Genomic DNA, 15,087 nt, shown 5'->3' on the forward strand with positions numbered 1-15,087 from the left:
TGTAAGATAGGGCTGAAGTAAAAGTTTGGTTAATGGGAAAATTATAAGTGGGTCTTTTTCAGAAGAGGGCTTAAGATTAATCAATGCTAGAACCTCGGACTATAATGAACAATTCTAGCACCTGAAGCAAACTTGGGGAGGAAACTGGAGGAGAAATCTTGGGACAAGACCCTAGGGAAGACCACACATAAGGGAGACAGAGACTCTCTAGAAATCCTTAGCCTGGGGAAAGGTAGGAATTTCACATATGGTTTAGAAGGATTCCACTTGGTTGGTGTAAGACTTCCTCTTCATTGCCATAGGATTCATAACTTGGGACAGTATCTTGTTGAACAAGTGTTCTTTTTTTTTTTTTTTTTTTGCAAGGCAAATGGGGTTAAGTGGCTTGCCCAAGGCCATACAGCTAGGTAATTATTAAGTGTCTGAGACCGGATTTGAACCCAGGTACTCCTGACTCCAGGGCCGGTGCTTTATCTACTATGCCACCTAGCTGCCCACAAGTGTTCTTTCCCTAAAATATCCAGCTCCTTATGGGGGAAGAGGGGGAAGTGGGAGTAGGAAAGTATTAAAGAGCAGTCATTGCTTTCAGTGATAAGATATGGAGAAAATATGCCTATGGCATGGTTGCTACTAGTCTTCAGGAGAGGGATGCAATAACTAACTCTAAGATCAATGAGGGGCCTTGATAAGAGGTCAGCAAAAGGTCATGAAGTATAGAAGTATTATTGGGAGAAAGAAGTATTCCTCAACTATGTTAAACACCCTGGTCAAAGCCTAGTTAGCACTAATCTAGAACCTTTTGTGGCACTGCAGAGGACTACCTAAACTAAATTAAAATATGGAAATTTTGTAAAAATTCCATGAATTATAAAAGGCTATTGATAGGCTCTCTTTCTTTTTTTTTTTTTTAGCTTTTTTTGAAAGGCAATGGGATTAAGTGACTTGCCCAAGGTAACACAGCTAAGTAATTATTAAGGCAAAATTTGAACACAGGTCCTCCTGACTCCAGGGCTGGTACGCTAACCACTGCACCACCTAGCTGCCCCCACAGGCTCTTTTTACAGAGTATGTCAAATTTTTCTTTTTTCTCCAATATATTTCTATTTATTTTGTTAAATATTGCCCAATTACACGTAAAATTTTTTTTAACATTGATTTTTAAAAATTTTGAGTTTCAAAGTCTCTCCTCTCATTCCACTTATCCTTGAGATGGCAAGCAATTTGATATCAATAATACTTGTGAAGTCTTGTAAAATGTATTTCCATATTAACAATTTTAAAAAAGAAAACAAATTTTAAAAAAGAAAAAAGTTAAAGTACATTTTAATCTTCATTCAGACTTGTTAGTTTTCTCTCTGTAGGTTGATTGCATTTTTCATCATGAGACCTATGAAATTGTCTTGGATCATTGATTTACTCAGAGTAATTAAGACTTCCATAGATGATCATTCCTACAAAACTGTTGTTTCTGTGTGTGTGTAACATAGTCCTTCTGGTTTGGCACGCTTCACTTTGTATGAGTTCACATAAGTCTTCCAAGGTTTTTTGTTTTCTGAAACCATCCTGCTTGGCATTTCTCATAATACTAAAATATTCTTTGCCACCACAAAAAAAGTTACTATAAATCCTTTGACATATAGACCTAGTAGTGGTATTGCCGAGTCAAAGGTGTGTGTGTGTGTGTATATATATATATATATTTATATATATATATATGTATGGAGAGAGAGAGATTTATAGTCCTTTGTCCATACTTTCAAATTGTCCAGTTAGACTAGTTCATAAATCTATCAACAGTATAAAAGTGACCTAGTTTTTCTACATCATATATATTTTGCCATTTTCCTTTTCAGTAATGTTAATCAATTTGAATAAGTATGAGGTAATATCTTAATTTGCATTTCTCTAATCAGTAGTGATTTAAAGCATTTTTCTGGAGTGACATAGTTTTGATTTCATCTTCTGAAAGCTACCCATTCATATCCTTTGGTCAGTTATCAGTTGGGGAATTATTTTTGTAATTTTTACTCTGTTTCCTAAGAATTTGATGAATGAGATCTTTATCAGAGTAACTTGCTGGAAATTTTTTTCCATTTCCCTTTATCTTTCTAATATTGACTGCATTAGTTTTGTACAAAAGCATTTTAATGCCATGTAATCAAAATTACCCATTTTATTTCCTGTGATCCTAAGTCTGATAATAATTTTTTCTTTTATCCATAGACTTGATAAGTACATTTTCCCCATACTTTCCTAATTTTCTTACGATATGAAACTTTTATATTGAAATCACTTATCTCTTGGTATATAGTGTGAGATGCTGGTCTATACCTGGTTTCTTCTAAACTGCTTTCCAGTTTTCCCAGGAATTTTTTTCAGATGATGAATTTCTTGTCCCAAAAGCTTAGTTCTTTGGGTTTATCAAAGACTAGATTTCTATGGTCATTTACTACCATGTAGTAAATGTAGTGTAGCACTTTTTCTTAGCCAGTACAAGATTTCTTTGATGATTAACACTTTTTAATATAGTTTGAAATTTAATACTGCTAGGATACAATAATTCTTTGCATAGTTGATTGGTGTGGCATTGAATAAATAAATTAACAGGCAGAATTGTCATTTTTATTGTTTTGTTTCAGTCTACCTTGAGCATTTAAACTTTTTCCAGTTCTTTAGATCTTAGTGAAAAGTGTTTTGTAATTGTGCTTATTTAGTCCCTGAGTTTCTCTTGGCAGGTGAACTCTCTAATAACTTAAATAATCTGCTGTTATATAAATGGAATTTTATATTTTTATTTCTTCCTGATGTTTTTCCTTGGAAGTATATGGAAATGCCAATGATTTATGCACATCTATTCTGTTCCCTACAAGTTTGACAAAGTTAATTGTTTCAACTAGTTTCTTAGTTGATTGTCTATTCTCTAAGAAATCATATCTGCAGAGTGATAGTTTTATTTCCTCATTGCTTATTTCTATTCCTTTTATTTCCTTCAGTTTCTTTTATTTTTCTTGTTTTATTGCAAAAGCTAGCATTTCTAGCACAATACTGAATAAAAGTAGTAATGATGGATATCCTTCCTTTCACTACCTGTCTTACTGGGAAAGCTTCAAATTTCCCCACTACAGATAATGCTTGCTTTTGGTTTTAGATAGAAAGATTCTAAATATCATTTTAATAAACTTCCATTTATTCATATGCTATTTTAGAATTTAATAGAAATGGATTTTATCTTTTTTCAAAGCATTTACTTGTATCTGTTGTGATAAATATGATTTTTGTTGTTTTTGTTATTGATATGATCAATGATGTTGATAATTTTCCTAATATTGAGCCTATCCTGAATTCCTAATATAAATTTCACCTAGTCATAGCATATGATCTTGTGATATATTCCCATAATATTCTTGCTAGTATTTTGTTTAAATTTTTTTGCATCACTATTCATGAGGTATATAAGTATTTTTTAATCTGCTTTTGCTCTTCCTGGTTTAGGTGTCCAAACTATATTTGTGCCATTAAAAGGATCTGGTAGGACTTCTTGATCTGTTTCTTTTTCAAATAGTTTACATAGTATTAGGATTAATTGTTCCTAAAATGTTGGCAGAATATTTGTAAATCCATCTGGTCTGATTATTTTTTTTCTTTGGGGTTCATTTATAGCTTGTTCGATTTCTTTTTTTAAGATAAGATATTTAGGTTTTCTATTTCTTCTCATGTTAATCTCTATGTTTTCTAATAAATATCATCTATTGTCAATTTTACTGCCATATAATTGGGCAAAATAATGCCTAATAATTTCTTGAATTTCATTAACATTGGTGGTGCATTCACCCTTTTTGATTACAGTAATTTGATTATCTTTTTTAAAAAAATCAATTTAATCAATGGTTCATCTATTTTTTTTTTCATAAATCTAGGCCCTAGTTTTATCTATTAATTCATTGGTTTTTTAACATTCAATTTTATTACCCTCTCCTTTAATTTTCAGGATTTCCATTTTTGGTATTTCATTAGGAGTTTGGTATTTCATTGGGAGTTGCTCTTTTTCTGTTTTTTTTTTTAAGTTGAATTTATCACTACTCTATCTCTCTTTCATTGATCTACGTGTTTAGAGATATAAATTTTCTCTGAAGTACACTTTGACGGCATACCCCAAATTTCAGGATGTTGCTCATCATTGTCATTCTCTTTAATGAAAGTGTTTATTCTTTCTTTGGTTTGTTCTTTGACCTACTCTTTCTTTAGGATTAGATTATTCATTTTCAAGTTAGGTTTTAATCATTGCTTCCATGGCCTTTTATTGAATGTAATTTTTACTGCTTTAATGTACTTAATATTTCTGTTTTCCTGAATTTAATTATAAGGTTTTCATGCCCTTTTACTTAGTCAGTTTTCATGAAGGTGCCATACACAGCTGAGAAAAACAAATACTTCTTTCTGTTATTTTTCTGTTTTTTCCAGGTACTTATTGTATCAAACATTTCTAAGATTTTATTCATCTCCTTCACTTCTTTCTTATTTCACATTTATCTAGCTCTCGTATAACTAGTATAGCTTTAAGGTCCCCTTTCTCCTGTAATTCACTTAACTTTCCTTTCAGAATTTGTATGCTCTGATATTTGGTATATATATATATATATATATATATATATATATATATATATATATATATATACATATATATATACACACACATATATACATATTTATATATTTATATTTTAACTCTGTTTCTGTCTCTTTTTGTGCTTCTTGTAAACTAAATATTGTAACATTCTGGTTTCTAATCCATTCTGATATTTACTTCCATGTTTATGGATGAATTCTTTACCTTTACTCTTTTCAGTTCCTTTTTGTGGGTTATCTTCCCCCTTAGAGTGAGAGCTCTTTGAGGGCCAAAAGTCTCTTTCTTTGCCTGTCTTTGTAGTTCAAGTGCTTAGCACAATGTATAGTAAGCCATAATCAATTAATGGTTGCCTTCTTGCCTTTATTGGCTACCTTGATGTATGAGGAGTAGGACAATGAAAATAGTGATGATAAAGTGCAGACAATTTATCTTTGAGGAGCCCAGACCTGTTGATCATAGTAGATTATGTGACAAAATGGCAGAAACAATAATACACCATTTCAGACCACAAAAAAATTTAGTATCTATTAAATATGTAGCAAGAGAAAAATCTATCTTTTATAAAAGAGGAGATGATAACTCCCCTGTAATACAAATATAGACTTCAAATATCATTTAGAATTCAGTGCAAGTGTTGCCCACAATAATGCCTCACATAACATTGATCCATACAATGCTTTTTGAGGACACTGCTGTTCCAAATAATCTCCAAATTATATGGACAAAAGGTTTTCAAAATAAAGAGATTTGGGGAAGATAATAAATCCACTAAGGAACATGATAGGGTACAAATCATTATTGTTGTCAATTCCATTGGAGTTGTCTCAAAAATGCTTTTACTGGGAAGGCTAGGTGTTGCAGTGGATAGAGCACTGGCCCTGGAGTCAGGAGTACCTGAGTTCAAATATGACCTCAAGACACTTAATGATTACCTAGGCATGTGGCCTTGGGCAAGCTACTTAACCCCATTGCCTTGCAAAAAAAAACAAAAACAAAAACAAACTAAAAAATGCTTTTATTAAGACAATGGAATTGTCTCAATATGGAATGGAATGGGGTAAAAGGTACTGACAAAGGATCATGGCATTCAAGACTGGAAAGTTGAGATTACTTCTGGGAGAGTAATTAAAGTTGGCCAGCCTGGATCTTTGGCCTCACTAAAAAAAGTTTGGTCAAAAGTTCTCATATCATGTTCACTGCTCTGAGGTAAAAAGAGATATTTATATTGTGTTGTCAAAAAGTTCTGAGTAGACATTTTGCCACCAAGCCTACATTGTCATTTGTATTCTCCTTCCATCACTCTCTCAGAAAACTGGGAAGCTCCACATTTTTGGAATCTTCATTTGTGCCTTTAAATTACTTTTATTTTTTTTTAAAGTTAATTCAAAGGAAGCCCTTTTAATATGTCGATTAAGTTAAATTTATTAACTGTTGGCCACTTTCAATGGCACATCATATATGATCATGGACCATGTCAAGGGAGTTGCCATATTTATATTATATTTGTAGACTCCTAAGAATGTATTTTAAGGTAATTTCAAGCTTCATCTACCAAAAATACACAGGCCCCAGCCTAAAGAAAAATAAATTAAGTGAGAGTTCTTTCTGGCAGCCACATTTAATCTTTGCATATTTAATATGTTTCCCAATGTTTTCAGAAGGAGCAGGTGTGTAAACATGTCCACCTTCCATAGAGAAGAACTCAGGGAAATTTATACAAGGTCAAATTTCTCTAATTGCAGGTCTGGACTCCCTTGTGTCCCCATACCAGCCCCCAGGAAATTAGATTCTCACCAAATGGGTCTTTGGAGAAAGTTCAAATGAAGCCTGGAATGATCCTGGAAAGTCTGGATGACCCATGGACATTCCTAGACTGAAGAATTCTCAAGAAGCTGAGCTGATTCCTGGGCACTTTAGTCTGAGTTCAAGATTCAGATTTGCTCTAGTTATCTTGGAATAGTCTCACCTGAATTGAAAGGCATTTGGGATACTCTAGTGGTAGGCCAGATCTCCTAAAAAAAACTTACTCCATATGAACAAAGAGCCAATGTGTCCTCTTTGGAGAGACTTTAAATAGATGGAAATCATGATCTAAGACAAGTGGTCATTGCCTTTTCCTTATTTTTGTGTCAGTGATCAGTATTTATATAGCTCCATTGTAATAAACCATGACTGGAACACAAAGGACTTGGCTGGCTTCATGCCCATTGTATCTTTTTTCCATATGAGAAATTCTGTGAAGTTGAGATGGTGAGGGAATACATTCAGGTTATAATGGAGAGTCAGTAAAAAAAGGCTAGAGGAAATTGGAACTAAAGGGCTATTTGTGAGGAAAAGAGGTTGGAGGATATGGAGGAAAAGAAGTAGTATATAATGAAATTAGAAAGATAAGTTGGGATCAAAAGATTTTGTATGTTTAATATTTTTTTCAAAACAAAAGAACCACTGGGATTTATTGAATTCAGATTTGAGCTTAAAGAAAATCACCTTAGCATCTGTATAGAGGCTTAGATTATGGTGAGTACAGACATGAATCAGAGAGATCAGTCAGGAGCTTCTAGGAGAGAAGTAGTAAAACTTGAACTAAAGGAGCCACTATTTCAGATGAGGGAAGTGGTTGGATATGAGAGATGTTAGAAAGATAAAAACCACATTTGCATTTGTCACAAATAGTGAATGAGAGTGAACAGTGGCAGGTAACGCTAAGGTTATAAACCTGGAAGAATGCTAGTGCCTTTGACAGAAATTGGGAAGTTTGGAAGAGGAGGGGTGGTTATAATAGAAATAATTCTTTTTTTTGGAAATGTTGAGTCTGAGATGTCTCAAACATCCTATTTAAAATGATCAATGGCAGTTGGTGATATGGAGCTTTATGGAAATATAGATACTAACTTTATAAGATTGCAAGAATCATTTGTATAGAGATGCTATATCCATGGTGAGTTCACCAAGAGACTGAGTGTAGAGAGAGAAGATTCAAGACAGAGTTGACATCTTCAGCTAGGAGATTATGAATGATGATGCAGATCAGGGGAGTGGTCACACAGCTAAATCTTCATAATTAAGAGAATAGATAGGTAGGTGAGGAGGTCAGAAGTCAGATTACAAAGGATTGAGGACTAAGTGAGAAAGGAAGAAGTTAAAGCAACTTTTTATAACATAGATAGCTTTTCCTAGGAGTTTGACTGAGGAAGAAGAAGAAATATAGGCAGATTTAATAAAGAAGAAATGGAGCCCAATTTTGCTTGGTTTTGACTCATCGAACATTATGCTTCCCCCAGGATAAGTTTAAATCAGAAACCATGGAGATTGCTTTAGCTTTGGAAATGCAATAACCCCTCAGAACCCTCAGTTGCATTTTTCCCTGATTGGAGACTGGAATGCAGAGAAAAAACAATTCACAAAGCTTTCCTTTATAGAGGGCTCAGAAGTTCTTATTCTTCATTTTGTATCAGCATGCCCTTATCAGCTTCCTGTGTATATCATCTTTCTTCATTAGATTATAAGTTTTTTGAGGACAGAGACTATTCTTTCTCTTTTTGTATCCTTGGTTCTTTTTACACGATCAAAGCTTAAGAAATCTTTACAGGGTATTGATAATAGATTGATAATTGATAATAGATTAGAGTAACCTTGATTCAAAATCTATTACATCGGAGCGGCTAGGTGGCATAGTGGATAGAGCACCGGCCCTGGAGTCAGGAGTACCTGGGTTCAAATCCGGCCTCAAACACTTAATAATTACCTAGCTGTGTGGCCTTGGGCAAGCCACTTAACCCCATTTGCCTTGCAAAAACCTTAAAAAAAATCTATTACATCTGAGATTCCCTCATACTCTGGTCACATGTTGAGGCAGGTTCTAAAGTTAAGATACCCATAAAATACAATTCACAAATTATGGAATTCTCAATCACATGGAATGAAAGAGAAAGAAATCAGGGGAAGAAAATTAGTCTTAAGAGATAAAAGCAAAAGTCCCTATCATTGCAACTCTTTTTGCTTCAAAAAAGGGTTCAAAAGCTTAAATATTCAACAATTGCATAAACAGTTAAAAACTTAGAAAACATTTTAGACACTAACGTTAATTTTTATAGCATAAAAATACATATCCCCCACTGTGAACTTATGGTTTTCAAATTTGGTATAAAATATTTCTCTAAAGAAAAGGCCCTTCCAAGTCTCAATCCACAGGGAATTTTTGACTCAGAGCCATAAGTTCATATAGTTAAACGATGGCTTTAACTAACACCACTCCTTGAACTTTTGTACTCATCACATGAGCTGAAATATGTGAGCCAAAAATGCAATGAAGTAAGTAGGATTTGAGTTAACATTGCTTCTGTTGCCTTCTTATTGAGCTAGATAATTATTCATATTTTACTTTCCAATGAAATGTTTCAGTAGAATTAACAAATTATGTCTTGAGTACTTTTATTTTTTCTATCATCCATATATAGATTGTACTCCTATGGCTGGCTATTTGCTGGAACCTAAACTCTCAATGGGTGGTCACACCAGGTTTCTTCCCCTGCTATTAGCAATGCAGTTGATCAGTGGCATTAAATTAGTTGTGGGGAAGTATAGTGTTCAAAAGGCAATACCATTCTGGCATGGTTCGGACATTATCCATATTGCTAGGTCCCAGCTCTTCCAGAGCACATCATTTTTATTTCTTCATTAGTCAGTACTGGCTTTCTCAACCAAAGTGTCAAACTCATGGTTGAAACTAGATAATAAATGAGTTATTATTCACTCATATTCTTGTCTCTTTCTCTAAATAACAAGAGGGGAGGATTCAAGGGATATCTAGGATATCTCACTGTCTTTAACAAGTATACCTTTTCCTTGTTGTACTATCTAGTAAAAACAACTAAGTCGAGGTTCCAGATTACAAACCAATCTTTGAATTTTTACAAATCCAAGTTAATTACAGATCTAAGACATTCCATTTTCATCTTCCAAAGTATTAATACTTGCACTAGTAGGTGAGGAGGGAAGGATGGAGGAGTGATAAATCTAAGGCTGGTATCTCAGCCATTTTATTATTTTTTGTTTATTTTTGCAAGACAATGGGGTTAAGCGGCTTGCCCAAGGCCACACAGCTAGGTAATTATTAAGTGACTGAGGTTGGATTTGAACTGAGGTCCTCTTGACTTCAGGGCCGGTACTCTATCTACTGCACACCAGCCCTTCAACCCTTTTATTATATAGCAAATTACATTTATAGGCAAGACAAAAGGAATGTCAGTACTCATAACTGGTTACAAAACTCTGAGGAAGTATCCATATATACTTTGGAATTTGATATAGTTAGAAAATTTTCCCTAGTGAGAACTGTTATCAACTAATGGTACTTTCTTTTCCAGAATGGCAGATTTCCGAATTTCATCTCAAGTTAAATACTGTGAATACAGTATTGAGGACCCTCCCTTTTGGTTTGGCTATGATTACAAAGGCATCATCTTCCATGACAAAAAAAGAGTTCAAGGCTTACTTGGAAAGAGAAGAGAATCATTGTTGGGGGGTCCAGAGGGTAAAGAAAATGCAGTCAAGAATACATCTTTATCATTATAAGTTTCCTCCAAAATTAAAGAATGAACATCAAATTACCTAAAAATTAACTTCTTTGGGCCTTTTTTGTTTGCTCAGGAAAAAGGTATTTTTATTAGTTAGATCTCATGTTAGCAATATTTCCATATAGAGACACTAGTAATTTAACTTCAGTTTCTTATTCCAACAACAATTTCCTAAAGGCATTACTGGTTCTTTTCCACTATAATAATAAATAATGGTAAAAAATGCAAAGCCGATTCATGGTCTTGCCCATTAAAACAAAAGTATAATTTTGTTGCTCCACTAATTGTCCTTCCCATTAAAACAAAAGTGTAATTTTATTGCTCCACCAATTTTTGATATTTTAGGATATGGAGGTAGCCCTGGGTTTTAAGAGGCTATGCCAGTGTAGTATGGTGTGGCAGAAAAAAAAAAGTCACATACTGGATCAGGGACCCTGAGCAAGTCATTTAACCCTTGTGCCTTAGGTAATTCTCTAAGACTACCTGTTTGCATAGGGACTTCCTATGGATCATAATTTCCATATAATAATGAACTCAAAGGTTCAGTTCTTACCACCCTGCCAGTATAACACAAACTAGTAGGTCCTCACAACTGAAAAGATGGTTATAAGCATAGGCCTGAGGACCAGCCTAGGGAGGATCATTCCAGGGAGGATCATCCCTAGTTGGTTTTAGAGCAATGAAATTTTCTGCCATAACAACTCATGAAGACTCTCTGCTCTGATGAAAAAATATGAGCTAGAACAGGTGAGAAGAGTTCCAGCACCACTGAAAAAGTAAACTCGTGAACTTACCAAGTAAGTGGAAGTTGGCTGAGTTTCTGTCTTTGAGTTTAAAGCCCTAATATTAAACGTCAAATCTGCTTTTTCTAATGGAAATGGTAGATGATGCTTACTTGATAGAAGGAAAATTAGAATAGTAAACCAAAGGAAATCTTACAGAAGGCCCGCCATATACTATTATAATCTAATAATGGGAATGCAAAGGGAAAGACCAAAATTTATTAATCATCTACTCTGTGTGAGGAACTATGCTAAGTAATACCTTATTTAATAAGAAGACATTATGAAAAGCACTAGTTCAACCTCATTTTTCAGCTGAACTCATTGAAAAGAGAGATTAAGTGAATTGTCCAAGGGAGTAAGCATCAAAGGTAACATTTATTTCTAAAAAAATCTTTAATTTTTTTTCCAAATGAGATTTTTCTATTGTCTCTCCAACCTCCTCCCCGCCATGACTCTTTGAGAAAACAAAACAAAAAATTCCCAATTACAAAAATGTATAGTGAAGCAAAAAAAAAAAAATTACCACACTGGCCATGTCCAAATGAATATATGCCCTTCTGTGATATTGAGTCCATCACCTCTCAATAGGTGTAGGTAGGTATAGGGAGCAAGCTTCATCATGAGTTTTCTGAAATCAGTTAATCATTGCACTGATCTGAGTTCCTAATTCTTTTAAAATTGTCTTTATAGTATTATTGTTGTTGCATAATTCATTCTCTGCATTAGTTTTCTAATGATTTTCTCAGGTTTTCTTAGATTTCTCTGAAATTGTACCCTGCATTATTTTTTATGGCATATAAGTGTTCCATAACATTCTGTTCTTTAATTTGTTTAACCATTCTCAAGTTGAAGAGTAGCACATTCTATTTCTTTGCTACTGCAAAAAAGAGCTGCTATAAAATTATATTGTTTAGCTCACAAGTTATTGTGATGATCAAATGAAATAACTTGTATTTTGTAGACTTTAAAACACTGTGAAAATGCTATTTATTATTATAAACTGTTTTTTTTTGGTTAAACATGAATCTTTTTCCTCTTATTTTCTTTAGGTCACAGAAATAGTAACGGTATGATTGGGTCAAAAGGTATACATACACAAGGGTAGCTAGATGACACAGTGGACAGAGCACCAACCCTGGAGTCAGGGTATCTGAGATTGAATCTAGCCTCAGACACTTAATAATTACCTAGTTATGTGACTTTGGGCAAGTCACTTAACCCAATTGCTTTACAAAAACCAAAAAATAATTATAAAAAAGTATTCCTAGTTTAATAGCTTTTGAGGTATAGTTTGAATAGCTTTTCTGAGGCAAGTTCATAGCTCCATATTAAGATCCTTGTTTTTCCAAAGCCCCTCCAACATTTGTCACTTTTTCCTTTTTGTCAATTTTAGCAATGGATGTGAGGTGGAACATTAAAATTGTTTTGATTTGCATTCCTCTATTAGTATTTTAGAGCACCACTTCATTTGCTCTAAATCCAAATAGCTTGGATTTCTTCATCTGAACACTACTGATTAGGAAATGGCTCTTATTCTTATGAATTTGAATGACTTCCTTATATAGCTTTTACTTTATTCTCCGATAATTTTAATTATATTTGGTATTTTTGTGCAAAATATTTTTGAATTTTATTTGGTCTAATAGTTCTTTTTTACATCTGTGAGTCTTTTTTTTAGCTTCTCTAATTTGTTAATCACTGTTTATGTCTAAGTAATTTATCTTTTTAGAATTTTTCTTAGTATATTGTGTGAGATACTAGTCAATAGTTAATTTGCGTCAAACAGAAACTTTCTACTTTTCTCAAAACTTTATCAACCAGTGAGTTCTTGCCATAATAGCTGGAATCTTGGATTTATCAACCAATCACTAGGCTACTAAGCTCATTTTGCTTCTGTAATTTTGTCTACCTAATCTTTTACTCCGATCAACCTCTGTATTTCTTACCCAATATCGAATAGCTTTTTGGTATAGTGCAGCTCTCATAGGTAATTTCTACCTTGCTTCTCTAATTTGTTTTTTTTAAATTTTATTTAAGGCAATGGGGTTAAAGTGACTTGCCCAAGGTCACACAGCCAGGCAATTATTAAGTGTCTGAGGCCAGATTTGAACTCAGGTACTCCAGGGCTGGTGCTCTATCCACTATGCCACCTCATTGCCCTCTAATTTGTTGATGCTGTCACCATTTATGTCTTATCCCAATAGTTGGCATCTTTGGATTTAATAAACTCTGGGTTACTATATTCCTTTGCTTTCACTGTTTTGTTTCATTGATCCAGGTTTTTATTTCTTGACTTAACAAATTGTCTTGATGATGACTGCTTTGTAGTGTAGTGTGAGATCTATTTCTGTTAGGCCCCCCTGCACATACTCACTCTCTCTCTCTCTCTCTCTCTCTCTCTCTCTCTCTCTCTCTCCATTAATTCCCTTGATATTCTTGACTTTCTAGTCCTCTGGATGAATTTTGTTATTTCCTCCTGCCTCAATAAAGCAATCCTTTGATAGTTTGGCTGACATGATAATAAACAAGTAATTTAATTTAGGTAATATTGTCTTTTTTCATTATATTGACTTGGTTTACCCAGAGGCAATTACTTTTTTCTTCATTGGTTATCTGTGTAAAGTTTTAAGCACTTATCTTTAACAGTTCTTGTGTGTATCTTGGCAGAGGGATTCCCAAGTATATTGTACTTTGTCTAGTTATTCTAAATGGAGTTTTTCTTTTTATCTCTGCTGAATTTCTTTAGCAATATACAAACTTGCTGATGTATGTAGATTTATATTAGATTACGCAACTTTGATGAAGTTGTTTCAATTAATTTTTACTTGATCTAAAAGGTTCTCTAAATCTTATCTGTAAAAAGCAATATTGTTTCCTTTTTGCTTATTTCCTCAGTTTCTTTTTCTTGTTTTATTGCTATAGCTAGCATTTCTATTAAATAAAAGTGAGGATTATGAAATCTGTTCTTTTTTTACACCTGCTCTTATGAGGAGAGCCTCTAATTTAATCCCCCTTGTGGAAAATGCAGGTTCTTGATTTTAGATAGTTTTTGTTATGTTAAGGCAAGATCCATTTATTCCTTTGCTACCTATTTTTAAAAAATGGGAACAGGCTTTATATATATGTCAAAAGCCTTTTGGGAATCTATTACTTCAATTATGTATTTTTGTTATTAATATGGGCAATTATTTTTTCAGTTTGTCTAATATTGAACTATAAATCCAGCTTGATCATATTGCATAATCATTGTACCAGGTTGCTAATATATTATCTAAAATTTTTTATTTAATATTAGGGATAATGGTCCATAATTTTCTTTGTTTTGACTCTTGCTGGTTTAAGTACAAGACTATATTTGTATCTAAAAGGAATTAGAGGACCACTTTATCTCTGTTTTAAAACAATCTATTTAATAATAGAATCAATTGTTTTTAAATATTTGAGAGATTTCATTTGTAAATCCATCTGCTCCTGTTTTTTCCTGCCCTTGGGAGTTTATTTATGTCTTATTCAGTATCTTTTTTTGAAAGTGGGATGTCATTTCTTTTTCTGTTATTTTTGTAAATGTCTATCTATTTCATTTAGATTATTAATTTTTCTGGCATATCATTAGGCAAAATGGTTCCTAATAATTTTAATTTTTCATTGATTATAAATATACCTTTTTAATTTTTCAAACTGGTAATTTGGTTTCCTTTTTTTAAAAAAAATCAAGTTTACTAATGATTTGTCAGTGTTCTTTTTTTAAACTCCTAGCTTTATATATATTAAGCCCCCCCACCATTTTAGCTGTATTTTATTCTAATTACATGCAAAGACATTTTAGTATCATTTCTACAAAAATTATGAGTTCCAATTTCTTTCCTCTTCTTTCCTCTCCTCATCTAAAATGGTAAGTAATTTGATATAGGTTATATATAGAATATCGTCATAGCTGTGAAAGAAGAAACTGATCAAAAGGAATAACATGAAAAAATTAAGTGAAAATGTATGATCAGCATTCAGACTCCATCACTCCTTTCTCTGGATGTGGATAGCATTTTCTATCATGATTACTTTGTAATTGTTTTGGATTATTGTATTACCAAGAAGAGATGTC

General features: G+C 33.2%; 1 protein-coding gene across 1 annotated transcript in view; it reads left to right on the forward strand.

The window, feature by feature from the left end:
• The window catches only part of FBXL13 (F-box and leucine rich repeat protein 13), a 265,142-nt gene extending 254,728 nt beyond the window's left edge, over window positions 1-10,414 (forward strand). The window contains exon 17 of the mRNA XM_074195296.1: window positions 9,994-10,414. Coding sequence (XP_074051397.1) covers window positions 9,994-10,201 — 208 coding nt within the window. The 3' untranslated portion in view covers window positions 10,202-10,414. The remainder of the gene's footprint in view (window positions 1-9,993) is intronic.
• The last annotated feature ends 4,673 nt before the right edge of the window (window positions 10,415-15,087 follow it).

Source organism: Macrotis lagotis, chromosome 7 (assembly GCF_037893015.1).
Source record: "Macrotis lagotis isolate mMagLag1 chromosome 7, bilby.v1.9.chrom.fasta, whole genome shotgun sequence".
Classification (NCBI taxonomy): Eukaryota; Metazoa; Chordata; class Mammalia; order Peramelemorphia; family Peramelidae; genus Macrotis; species Macrotis lagotis.